Consider the following 14,215-nt stretch of genomic DNA (forward strand, 5'->3'; position numbering starts at 1 on the left):
TTTTTTATTTTTCCTCTATGAAAAGGCAAAGGTATTTATTAAATTGGATACGTATACAAGTCTTTGACTATGTTGAATTTTATAATTTTTTTTTCTCACGTCAATCATTATTGCCTAATTTGTGAAACGATATCTTATTTTATATAGGTGTCAAACGATTTTTACGATATAGATGTAGACTCCTCTGATAGAAAGTGATTACCAACGGCCGCAAATTTTTTTTCGCCGTCTAAAGGTAAAAGTGAACAGCTTCTAAGTTGCAGTTAAGAGAAGTCCAAAGTGAGGGTGGAAGTGGTTGCCTTATGGATACCGCTCAGCCTGCCCGGAACAGTGATGAGTGTGTTTTTTTTAATATTATGAAGGCATTTCATAAATCTTTTTTATGTATTGAATGAAATATACTTTAAAGTTATTTTTTTGTCTCATAAGCTTAAAAAATTGTAAAATAAAGTAGAAACAATAGTATGTATTTCTTAAAATATGTGAATAAAAACACGACCACTTTTGATTAAATGCGTTTATTCTTGGCACTATCAAAAATCATGATATACATATATTCTAAATAAAAATTAGGCTTCAGCTGCCTCTTGGATAACTTCGTCAACGAAATCAGCCAGCATATCTTCAACAGATATACCATCAGTTTTGGCACTCAACTTTAAAGTTGCCCCATCTGTTGTGTCTGTCTCGGCTACAGCATTTTCGGCAATGTCACCATTTTCTATAGCTTCTGTTTGTACACCATTAACTTTGGCAACTATTTCAAGATCATCAATCTTCTTCTCAGCTTCTATTTCTTCTGTATCTCTAAGAACTTGCCCGCAAGTTATTTGAATGTCATCTGTATCATTTGTACTGGGTAAATTGTCATCATCCATTTTTTCCAAGACAGTAACCTTCTCTGTACCTTTGTTAGGATAATCATAACTAACTTCCTGTGAAAGAGATTTTTCTTCTTCAATTGTATCAGTAGATGTGTTTAATGGCATTTGAGTAGCCGCTTCATAAATATGCATTTTATCTTGTTCATTGTTTACATCTTTAATATTATCTTGGGTGTTATTATCTTCAGGAGCATTAGGGGTGTTTTCCTGTATAATACTTGCATTTTGTACATTTTGCTCGTCTTCCATTGGTTGTATAACATCTTTGCTTATATTATTGGTTTTATTTAATTCAATAACTTCTACTTCATTGTTTTCAGAATCGTCACACATTTCAACGGATCTTACCGAGTCACTGCTTAAACTTATCTGATCAGCTTCATCAATGTCTAACCGAGGCCTTTTGTTTGAAGGCTCATCAGCTATTGTTATTATTTCATTTTCAATGGCAGCTGTGGGAACCCTGCAAAAGATTATAGTGAATATATTATTCATTGTTTTATAACTATTAGTTTATATATCATTTTATAATAAAATTTCTTTTAAACATAGTTTTCTTAATCATATCAGTTCACAGTCATATTAGACATTTTATATGGTTTGTAATTTTAATACTACTTATTTTTTTTTTACTTTTTTTCACTAATTGCAAAATACTATATAATAATATTTATTTTAATAAATTTTATGAGTAAGAAAGAATGAGCAAATTTCAGCAGTTAAGTTTCCATTTAATGAAAAAGTTATAAAAATAAAGATGCACTGTTATTATTTATTCTATTTGCACTTACTTGTCTGGTCCTAATAATGATTGCAACACGGCCCTATTTTTTTCTGAAATCTTATTCTTAGTTTGAATTTCATTTTCCGTCTCCTTTGGTGGTTCTAAGGCAAAGTTCAGTGATGGTGGTGAACAGTGTAAATGCAGTCGTATGTCCAGTAGGGCTTGAGTACAGAATTTTGCTATCTGTAAGAAATAGTAAGTTATGTTTTATGTTAAAATGATTATTTAATTTAATGTATAAATATATACATTTTTAAGCCCACAAATATGTGCTTTTTCTATTGTTTTCATGTTTGGCTAATAAACATCTTTATTATTTAATATTGTTATCATATAATTATATTCCTTTGTTAGGAATGGTTAATTTTTATTGAAGTGCCAATGTTGGTGTGCAGTTGTGTCCAATTTACCAACTCACTTTAAATATATAAAGTGTTGTGAGCATGCTAGTGAGCATGAACTATGTAAAATTGCAAATTTATTGTCATAATTTTTAAAGTTTGAATTTTTATTACTGGCAATAATATTTTCAATCTTAAATATAGTAACAACATTTGTTTTAAAGAAATTATGAACCACTTGAAATATACTGTATATTTTTAAATTATTATTTTTTGACACTTTTTTTTGGGGTTGTCAATTTTAGTTTAGTAAAATCGTAAGTAATCCTTACCTCAGAATTTTGCACATTGACAAGCACGCTATACAAATGTAGGCAGTACTGTGTGGGAGGGGGTACGGTCACGGGCGTTGTCTTACGAGTGGCCTCTAGCGCTCTCAGCAAATATAGCAAGTGATTGTCAGTGTAAGAGGCGTGGTTGTAGCATTCACGCACGAGACTTTCTTGTATCAGCTGAAAAATTAAACGATTGGCTTATTGTAGATATCAGTATTTGATGATGATTTTTTTTATGGTATATGTTGGCGGACGAACATATGGGCCATTTGATGGTAAGTGGTCACCATCGCTCATAGACAATGAAGCTGTAAGAAATATTAACTATTCCTTACATCGTCAATGCGCCACCAACCTTGGGAACTAAGATGTTATGTCCCTTGTGCCTGTAGTTACACTGACTCAATCACTCTTCAGATCGGAACACAACAATACTAAGTACTGTTATTTGGCGGTAGAATAACTGATGAGTGGGTGGCACCTACCCAGACGGGCTTGCACATAGCCCTACATCACGTACAAGATATTTGTGCGCAAATACAGGGATACTTTTTATTCCCTCAGGCTCAAATTACGATAAGATGACAATACGACACACGATATCCTCTACATTCCAGGCGCACGACATACGATATCCTATGGTTTCCATGACATGGGAGTACTTACACTGTAAACTTGCCTTTGAGTTGCCTGAGAATTTATTGGCAGAAAAACAACAATAAATTTCTAGTGACCCAAAACCGGTTTATTTTGTTCCAACACTGGTTGGTGTCAGCAGTTTTATGAGCGAATCAAATGACAAATAAGGCATTAATTAAATTTTATTATAAATGCATTACCATATGGCCTGACAGACACTCTTTTTTTTATTCTGGTACTCTTATGACTAGAAAAATTATTGTTTAAATTTTTTTTTAAGGTTCATCACAACTATTCATGCAGCTGAGGATAGAGTACAAAGTACCGATAACAGAAATGTTATGTGGATTGCTATCATGGTATGGGCATATTAAGCGGAGGAATGAGGATCATGTTGTGAGGAAGGTCTTTAATGTGGATGGATATAGTGGAAGGGGAAAACCAAAGAAACCATGGAAGGATTGTGTGAAAGGCGATATGGCTGGAAAGAATCTTATTCCTGATAAGACGTCAGACGGAGAGCTATGGAAAAGGAAGATATGCTGCGCCAACTCCAAATAAAATTGGGACAAGGGCAGGAGGATGATGATGACTACTATTTGATCATTTATTATATTAACAAATACTTATTCCAACTACTACAGGACAAAAGTAAAAAAAACAACAATTAATTGACACAATATCATAAGCGATCATATCATATGATAACAACAACAGCCTGTAAATTCCCACGGCTGGGCTAAAGGCCTCCCCTCCCTTTGAGGAGAAGGTTTGGAACATATTCCACCACGCCGTTGAAATGCGGTTTGGTGGAATACACATGTGGCAGAATTTCTATGAAATTTGTCACATGCAGTTTTCCTTCACCGCTGAGCACGAGATGAATTATAAAGACTAATTAAGCACATGAATCAGCGGTGCTTGCCTGGGTTTGAACTCGCAATCATCGGTTAAGATGCACGCGTTCTAACCACGGGGCCATCTCGACTCTTACTCTATGATATTTCATATGGATTTGCAAAAAAAAAATGCCATTTTTAATTTAGATATAAATAAGTAATACCTTATGAGTCGCTGGCTTCAGGAATCTCCCGCAGACTGTTAAGAACATTTCGGCGCAATCTAGAGCTGCTATCGCCACTTCATTGTTTACTTCTGAGCTGGAGATATATAAATATTTGTTATTGTTCCCGCTTTAGAGGTTGGTTGTAAAGTGCTAGGCATAAAATAGTAGCTGTAGGACACTACATAGTATAAAACAAAGTCGCTTTCTCTGTCCCTATATCCCTGTGTATGCTTAAATATCTTTCTTTCTTTTATCTTTAAAACTACGCAACGGATTTTGATGCGGTTTTTTTAATTGATTAAGTGATTGGAGATGAAGGTTATGTGCATGATACAAGAACTGTGTACATTGTAGGACATTCCGCAGTATATTTAGTATAAGTACTGCAACGGTGCGAAGCCGGAGCTGATAGTTAGTTACATAATAAGAACATGTCCGTAAAGGTCCAGAGACGCACCTAGACTATCGATTGAGTTGAACTAAATTCTGCAAGTCGTGTATATCACAAGAGAAAGAGCAAGCGTATATGGCGCTCAAATGTCGCAATCTATCGTAAATAACCACCAATCACGAAGCTTAATATTTCTATTAGACTGCGTGATTGGTTGAAATATATGAATTATAAAAAAAAAAAAATTTTGATTAGTTGAATCATAATTTTCACCATTTTCGAATTTTATTGGTTGATTCTGTTTAAGTTTTTGTATATATACCGACTAATTATTGAATAAATTTAATTCCTATCTGAAAAGCAAGCGTTTTTTTTACGATGAAGTAAGAAAGGGAGGGACCAGTGCCCTTACATATCCAACGTCCTTACTAAGATATAAGCTAGCTTCATATCAAATTAAAAAAAAAAAACCAAATAGTTTGACTGTAAAAGGACAAGAGTTAATTTCGCATTTATAATATAGTACAGATTTCTATTATGACATATTTTTTTTAATGTATTTATTCGTTACCACAGTTTACATAGCAAATAATGTATAATTTAATCAAATTGTCTTGCCTTTACAAAAACCCTCACTATTGAATATTTTTGAGAATTTTTCAGGTTTTTTTTGAGTACAACTAATAGATATTTTCATCATTGAAAATGCTGATACGCATGTCATGCTCAGTTTATAAAAGACTAGGGCCCCGTTTTTTTAAATATTTTTACACTTTGTCTATTAGTGAAAACTGCATGAAAATCCGTTCAGTATTTGGGTGACTTTGTTTTATAATATGTAGCGATACTACTATAGTAGCGGCACGCTATGATGGCCGTTTTGACGTCTGCCCGCTCATGAAGTTTCGTATTTAATAAATAATTACATCAAAGGAGCAAATTGTTGTTCTTTATTGTCAATAGTGACGTGCAGTTAGTCATAAAATTTATCGAATGTGATTTCTAAACTACAAATATAACTGTTTACCGCGAAGATAACTGTTTTTTTTTTTTGCGTAAACGTGTACGTCACACTCTCGACCTCGTAGTCGGTGTTATATTTTGGTTGACAGTAAATATTTTATCTATTTTATAAATTATTTATTTTGTTTTATTTATATAAGTTCATTGTAGAAAATGATAATAGAAATAATATTAGTATTCAGAACATAAACCTTTTTAATCAGATACTACTTGCAACAAAAACTTGAATTAAATTCCTTGCAAAAAAACAAAAATTTCAATGTATTATATCGATAATAAATTTACATTCCACATCACTTTTTTAATGTGTCAAAACGGCCATCGTGTCTTGCCGCTAGAATAATACTACTTTACTTACGTTACAATCTTGTTCTTCTCTCCGGGCATATGGGCAGATATCGTGCTGTCCTGCAGCTGACTGGCGGCTAGTTTCCTCTTGGCTTTCTTGCTGAGGTGTTTAGTCGGTTGAGGGCCCATCTGTAAATGAGATTAATAAATAACAATTAATTTTTGCGCTGATACTTTCCAAACACACTGAAAATATTGAATTGGTTCTGAATCGGTGGTAATTTTTTTTACTTGGTGGTAGGGCTTTGTGCAAGCCCATCTGGGTAGGTACCACCCACTCATCAGTTATTCTACTGCCAAATAACAGTACTCAGTATTGTTGTATTTCGGTTTGAAGGGTGAGTGAGCCAGTGTAACTGCAGGCACAAGGATAACAACTTAATTCCCAAGGTTGGTGGCACATTGACGATGTAAGGAATACTTAATATTTCTTACAGCGTCATTGTCTATGGGTGATGGTGACCACTTACCATCAGGTGGCCCATCTACTCGTCCACAAACCTATACCATAAAAAAAAATTATTTCGACAATAGAATAAATAATTGTATATTTGATAATGCAATTTAATGGATGCAAAATGATTGACTCAAACAACGAGGCACTTACAGTCAGTTGAACGATTTTCTTTAGTGGCGTGATATCATCGACAATGTGTCCTGTCAGTTCATCCTCCCACAGATTCCTGCTGTCGGATGTTCTATGAACATGTAAGACGTTCAACCATCGGCTGAGGGTGTTGTATGCGGTGGATCTTACTATTCTGCAAAATAATTACAAGTTGTTTATACACGAACATAAACATTCTAGAATCAAAGGGAATCTATAAATATATAATAAATGTGAAAGTAACTCTATCTGTCTATCGTTCTTTCACTACCAAACCGTTTAACTAAATTTGACAAAATTTGGTATGAAGTAAAATTGTGCTCGAAGAAAAGCCATAGGCTACTTTTTTTGCCTTACACATAAACAATCAATCCTAAACGCGACTGAAGCCGCGGGCGACAACTAGTATTATATAATAGTGTAGTTACAGTCTGTTAATGTTTCATGGGCAAAGGCTTATCAAGGAGAAAGTGTAGTGCATAATCCATCACTGTTCCAATGTAGTGGAGATGTGTGGTAGGATTTCGTCGCCTCTCATTTAGATTTTCTCACAGTGTTTTCTTTCACGACATTACACTTTATAAAGGTAAATAGGCTATTTGACAATGCAAAAAATAAATTGTGAATTATTGTAATCGGTGTATATTATGAGTTTAAAAATGGTTATTTACTAAAGAAAGTTGAAAATAATACTTAATTTATTAAAAAAAAACATAAATAAAAATGCATTTTTTCAAACGTTTGTCACGTGACACAAAACGCTCCTGATTGGCCGGGCTTTTGATGACTTTCTTGTAAACCATGCTGTTCTACTATATGTACCACTGATTAAAATACAGGAAAGTGACGTCACCGACCCCATTTCAGCGCTATACTGTCCAAGTAGCGTTTTTGCGTGCAATTTAAATATGGCATTTTTAAGATGATATTTTTCCGCAAATATGAACCAGAAATAAAAAATCAACTTTTACTGGGTTCCTTAACTTCTACTAAATAATATAAAATGGATTTTAAAAACCAGTCAAATAGCCTATTTTAAAGACAATTTAAGGGTATGAAAGCAAAGAAAAGCAAAAGATCTTTTTAAATAAATATAAATAATGTAATAAAAAAATTTAATTATATTCGAATTATGAGTCACAATTTTTTAATATATGTATTTTGTACCTGTTATCTTCTGTAGAATTTTCCGAACTCCATCTTAATGTTTGCATCACACATCTTATCACTAGAGGAGAGAAAGGTATCAAGTTTGAACCTAAGCTAAAAAATATTACAATATATTATAATCTTAAATTATATAAAGCAAGAACTCTTATTAATTATCCTAAAAATTTTAAATTCAGAAAGAAAATTTTTAATTTAAATATTATTGCAAGAGAATTACATTATACAGCCCAGATAAAAAATAAAACAAAGCAATATACTTTTGTGATTTGAAAAACAAATATTAATTGTATTTATTTTATTATTTTATTTCAGGAAACAAAGTGTACCAATAGGATTGATAATAATAAAATGTTTTCTAAGATATAATTATTGTGCCAATTTATTATTATGTTCTAATTTCAAAAGTGTATAATAATTTTCATTATCTTGTATTTCTCTGATTTACTCTGTTTTATCAATAATATATACTAAATACTTACCATACAATTAAGGCATCTAAAGTTCTGAGTGCCTGTGTTTTCACAGATGAAATATTGACATTTGAATTTGTTCCACTGGTAACACTTAAAGCTCTAACTATAACATCTAAGATAATCTGTGGCCGAATAGGTTTTGCAACAGGATATATTTCACTGTAAAACAATAATATAATTGTTAAGTACAAATGTCAAGATTATTCAATAACAGTTGGTAGTATAAAATATAGTATAGTATGAATTTTGTATGCAAAAAATATATAATACTCACACCAACATAGCTTGAATGAAGACTAATACATTTTTTAACCTTAGTTGTAATAACGACTGTTTGTCTTTCACATTTTTCAGATTCTTTGTTACATCTGTCAGTGCTATTGACAATGCTGATTTAGCGCTTGGTGTCTGTGGCTGAAAGTAAAAAAAAAAATTTTTTTATTATTCTTAGATCATTATTATATTTTGTTCTGAAGTATGTTTACGGTCAGTTTTTATCTATATTATTGATATATCATTATTTAGTAGTTGTACGAGTAAGGTTTTTTTGTGTCAATTAAAATTAAAATTTTATGAAATTTGGTTCAGTGACTGGTTTTTGACAGACAGACTGTTACCATTTATAGTATTAGTTTAGATATATAAGTTGTAAGACCACATTACAGGCATAATAAATCTTTTTAGATAAATGTGAAAAAGTAGCATATTATTTAATAGACATATTATTATTTTATTATTTGCTTTTTATAGCATAAATTAGCATAAATATGTATACTGTTTGAATAACTCTTCATACCATATCTGCATCCTTATACATGTCAACCGCATTAGGGAACACTGCACTAATAAGAGTATGAGCTGTGTTACATAATAATGCAATCTGATCTCTCCAACTTGACTTAGGGGTTGCAGTTTTTTCTTTTGTCGGGCGAACCTTGAATGAAAAGTAATTGTCAGTATTTTGGGATAAAAAAAATTAGGAATATTTAGGTAGATAAAAGAAAAAAGTTATCAGATAACCTACTTCCTTATCCATATAAGTACATTGTTTCAAAATAATATTCATAAAAAAGAAAAATATTTTTCAGCTTTAGATTATGTATGATTTTTAGTGAAGAGCACTATTTATTATTTATTATTCTATATACACAATTTATTATTCTAGTTCAGTTGTGGATCATTCTACAATTTATTAAAATAATTTAATAATATTTACATATGTTTATTCAGTACATGAACAGAATAAACTTCTAATTCATCAACATATTTTTATATTTTTGCAGGACCATAATTTTATAAAGATGTTCTGTAGTGAACCATACTGAGATTAATTTATTGTTTTAAACTCACTTGTTGCAAGGCGTGTGCACATTTTGCTGCTTCAATCACATTAAAATAATTATTAGAGCTTATAAAACTAGCCAAATAATTTTCCGTATTGCTACGATGCTGCATACAATATTTAGGGAATCTGAAAAAAAATGTCTTAGGTAAAATGGTGTCTGAATATTCTTACAAATACATATATTTTTTTAGTAATACATAGAAGAAAACCATATGAATTGAGGTTATTAATTACCGGTTTATAACATTTTTCAATTCGCGTAACCATTTGTTGCAACTAAGGTCTTTTTGTTTTACTAGATTTTGGAAAAACACTGAAAGTGCTTCTTTAACAGCATCACTGTCATTTGGGTCCACAGTTTGAACTTTATTTAGGATAAGATCTGAAATGCAATATGTGTAATTTAAAAGTAGTTTCAATATTAATGAGTACAACTTATTGAATCAAAGATAATGTTTATACCCATATTGATTTTTTTATATCAATTTAAATGTATGTATTTCACGGTTTACACTATTTTATTTTTTATTTTACAATTTGTCAATTGCACGTGTTTATTCAAACTTTTGTTTATATGGGTTTTGAACATGTTCTGACTCGAGGTGAGAGTTCTGACACTTCGCTTCGTAAAATGTCATTTTCATTTAGTTGTCAGTTTGAGCTGTATAAGGAAAGGTTAGTTTTAGATTTGCGGGTTAAAAAAATCTTAATAAATAAAGAATCTAATTTAATGCTTTTATGCCTGAAAATATGAATTGATAATATACATTTAAGTATATATTTTTTAAGCCTTTTGTTACATAGTTTATATTTAATGCTTAAAGTTGTTTCAATAAATAGTTTAAACAATATCTACATCTACTGTATAAATAATTTGTTAAATTAATAACTTAAAAAGTACCTATCTCTAATATCCTTAGATAAACTTGTAATTTATTTTTTGTTTTATTCCAAATTACCGGCGTTTTGCCAATTGTCATTGTCAATTTGTCAGTGTCAAAATTCGTTTGTAAGTTATATTTACAGTTTACACGTATTCAATTCAGTATTTATATATTTAGCTAAATGTATTTATCAGTTCAAGCTTCGATACAAAAAAAATATTAAATAAAAAAATACTGAGTTAAAGATAGTATGTTTAAGAAACAGTTGTGAAAGAAATATTTCATCATGTCCTTTACTGGATTTAGTGAAGAAGACCTAAAGCGGATGAAGACCACGGAATCTAGTCCAAACAGCGGTAAATTTAATTCTCACATGAAAATAATAACTCATTTTCTCATGCTTTTACTGTAATTGTCATGTTATGTAAAAATGTTTTTGTTACTAAGTTAACTTTCAAAAGTTATTGTTAAAATTTTATAGCAGGTAAGAAATAACCGGTACGGCAAGGTTAGCAAAAAATTGGTTTTTTATTTCGTGTTGCGTATTTATGCAAAGGAATTCAAGTTTATAAAAAATTATGCATAAAATGCATTTTCTTTATTGAAGATGTGTTACAATGATGATATTTTCTTCATTTTTAGAAAAGGACTAGAACTATGACTGCAAGTTTATTATGACATCAACTTTGTATAAAATTATTAATGCATGTTACTCATTCATTTAACCTATAATCACATTTAGATGATATAATACCTATAGTAGGTATGGGATGTAGGTTATGTTTTATTAAAACAGGATGTAAATTTCTGATAATTTGAAATATTTTTGTTATTTACAGATACTACCCATTTATATTTAGAATTCCAAGTGATAATAGTGAATTTGGTTTAAGAAATATTATAATTAGTTACTTTTCTATTTTATTGAATTTTGATTTTTTACATTTGATTTTTTGAGATTTGAAGATATCTTAAAAGGTTTCATGTTATAAACAAAACATTGACAAAGCTTTTTTATTTGTTTTAAGATTCACAAGCAAATTCTTTATATGTTCGGAAGATTGATAAAATTGGTTCAAAGTTAAAAAGACCGACATCACAATATAAATTGCCTATAGAAAAGCTAAGCTCCGATGCTATGGATACTGCATTTGATAAATGTAAGCTCAGCCTTAAAACACCAACTTCTACCAATGATATAGTTAATAATAATGAAGTTGAAACTACAACCACTAATCAAGATGTTGAAAATAATATCATTGATGACCCTGAAGATGATGTATCAAATGTATCCAGTAGAAAAAGTAGCTCAAATGTAGCTCCAGATGTGGTAAGATGTGTCGATAATTATACAGAGGACGAACTCGCTACCCATAAGGTTAAGTTAGAAGAATTACAGCTTAAACAGAAGTTGATGGAAGAACAGAATAAGAAGAGGAAAGAGATGCTCGCTAAAGCTTTGGCTGATAGGTATTTATATATATTATATGTTGGATATTTCATGTTTATTTGTTGCAGCTAAATATTTTAGATAAAGAATTGTAAACTTAATCTAATCAATTTGCTACATATAAAAATGTGTTTTGTTTCTAATTAATTCTTATGTAATGAATATGATGAATACAATTTTTTTATTATAAGCACAACTCAAAAATAAAAGTTTAATATTATTAAAAGTACCTTACATTAATTTTATTGTGCTAAATGACATAACCAATTTAGTACCTTTACATAAACTGTAGTATTTTCTAATGTAGTAGTATCTTTAGACTAAATTTATCGCACGTAACTACTCAAGATTAAACTTATCAATGATTTCAAATGAGAGTAAAATTGATAAAAGTTTATTTGAAGTATTTTTATCATTCTCATTTCAAAATATTCCATAATCTTATAGTGTTCGTTTTTCAAGAAGATTTTAAATATGTTGTAATGTATAATAATGGTGAATAAGTTTTATTACCTTATAACTAAACCAATATGGTAATTTGAACTTAATATGCTATAATAGAAAAGCCATTTTTCTATGAAGTGAAAGTTATAAAGTCTACAGAAAGGAATTATGACTATTATATATGTTTTAAAATAACTTTTAGGACCAAACAAACAGAGGAAGAGGTTGTGAGACTGGAAAAAATAAAAAAAGAATTGCAAGTTTTGGACGGACAGTTCTCACAAGATGTTGCGGTTCTGAGGAAGAAAATAGATCAAGCATGCATCAGTTACTCGGATGCTGAGTAAGTATTTACATACTACTCAACTTTTACTGTTTTACATATATAGAAACTCTTTTGTGACATTTTTAAAATTTTACATTACCTTTTTAATTGTCTCAGTGTAGTAGTAGACTATTAGCAGACTATTTAAACCAGACTTTCGAAACTATCAAAATTCTGTTTTAAATACCAGGTCATGCCATCAAAATACCCATTGAGAAATATTTAATAACAGCTCAAGGTGTGGATGTTGACATTTTTTATACTTCCATTCCTCAAAGAAAGGAGCTGTACCTGACTTATTTCTAGTAATGTTATATTTGCCATCCTATTGGATTATTATAGTGAGTGAGTAAACCCCACTTTAAATGACTGACAAACTGACTTAATTATAAAGATTTGGTGTTTTGTTGAGGTTACTGAAAGTTTTTGTTTTAAAAAAAAATAGCACAAATATTAGTTTTCATTTTATTAATAGACAATTTTTGGTCATATAGGAAGCATTATTTAAGAGTAGAAAAAGAATTCCTACAAGCTAAAATCAATTTACAAAAGGAAAAAGAGAAAAAAGAACTGCTCACTGAACATCTATGTGCGCTAATCACTCACAATGAAACAAGAAAGGCTCAGAAGTTGGAAACATTGATGCTTGAACTTGCCAGCGATAAAAACAATGCCATAAATAAACTAGCAACACCAGTCGATGAAACACCAGTGATTATAGACGGTGTAGATGAAAGATCAGGTAAAATAGTGGAAATTTTACCTAAAAGTTGATTTAATAAATTTATTAAGTAGGTTAAACAACGAATAAACTAATTCCAAAAATGCAATGGTGCAATTTTAAAATATGTGCCTTATTATAAGTACCTTAAATCTTTTATTATGTAATAATACTTAATTTTTGTAAAGTCATGTTGAACATGATATGTTAGAAGACTAATTATTTTATTAAAACTAGATTTAAGTAAATTTATTAAATTATTCTCAAGTATAATTCGTGGAAATATAACTTATCAATTATCATTACATAAATGTATTATTAATATGTTGCAGCTCAATTTTGAATACATTACATAGTGGATATACACTACTTACAAATTGTACTAACATTTGTTATCTGTATTAGAGCAAAAAAATATTAAATTTAATACAAATAAAATTTCAGTTATTGTTAAGTAAAACCTCTTTTGAAATATATATTTTTACAAAAAAAGATATGCTTTCTTATTAAAGTACAATTTGTAATGAAATTAAAAAAATAAACATTTATACTCATTAAAATAACTTTGTTATGACAATTAATGTAAGTTTTAATTCATATATTGTTCACGAATTGTAATTGTTTATCCCAATCAATGTCCTATAAGTTAATTTATAATTACGACATTTTATATTCTCTATTTTTGTAATCTTGTCCTAAATATAATAACTTTAAGTTACAGAATTTATTTTAATAGTAACATTTTCAATAAAACTATTTTTACTATGGCAATCTTTATTTCTATCGTTTATTTACATTTTAAAAATCTTCCCTTTAATAAAAATAATTTTGCATTTATAAGTTACATATTTACAATGTTTTTACTCAAAATAAATCACAGTTAATCATAACAGATAAAGGCATTGACAAATTTGAAGTATTTATTATACTCTTTGAATGCTTTTTTTTAATGTATTTACATTTTCCGTAAGTACAATTTAAATGA

At 29.8% G+C, this 14,215-nt stretch overlaps 2 protein-coding genes across 2 annotated transcripts; one reads left to right on the forward strand and one right to left on the reverse strand.

Moving 5' to 3' along the window:
- Window positions 1–506: 506 nt before the first annotated feature.
- Window positions 507–10,022, reverse strand: LOC124536311 (proline-, glutamic acid- and leucine-rich protein 1-like). The gene is made up of 13 exons (XM_047112832.1): window positions 9,869–10,022; window positions 9,641–9,788; window positions 9,412–9,532; window positions 8,858–8,995; window positions 8,336–8,475; window positions 8,068–8,220; window positions 7,586–7,681; window positions 6,419–6,572; window positions 5,822–5,940; window positions 4,047–4,143; window positions 2,342–2,521; window positions 1,676–1,851; window positions 507–1,347 (listed from the first exon to the last, which is right to left on the reverse strand). Exons 1-13 carry the CDS (start codon window positions 9,870–9,872, stop codon window positions 570–572), a joined length of 2,304 nt encoding a protein of 767 aa, XP_046968788.1. The 5' UTR covers window positions 9,873–10,022; the 3' UTR covers window positions 507–569.
- Window positions 10,023–10,392: 370 nt separating this feature from the next.
- On the forward strand, window positions 10,393–13,637 carry LOC124536410 (RAB6-interacting golgin). Its single transcript, XM_047112946.1, has 4 exons — window positions 10,393–10,646; window positions 11,319–11,760; window positions 12,387–12,527; window positions 13,004–13,637. Exons 1-4 carry the CDS (start codon window positions 10,577–10,579, stop codon window positions 13,281–13,283), a joined length of 933 nt encoding a protein of 310 aa, XP_046968902.1. The 5' UTR covers window positions 10,393–10,576; the 3' UTR covers window positions 13,284–13,637.
- Window positions 13,638–14,215: the final 578 nt, after the last annotated feature.

Source organism: Vanessa cardui, chromosome 16 (assembly GCF_905220365.1).
Source record: "Vanessa cardui chromosome 16, ilVanCard2.1, whole genome shotgun sequence".
NCBI classification, from domain to species: Eukaryota; Metazoa; Arthropoda; class Insecta; order Lepidoptera; family Nymphalidae; genus Vanessa; species Vanessa cardui.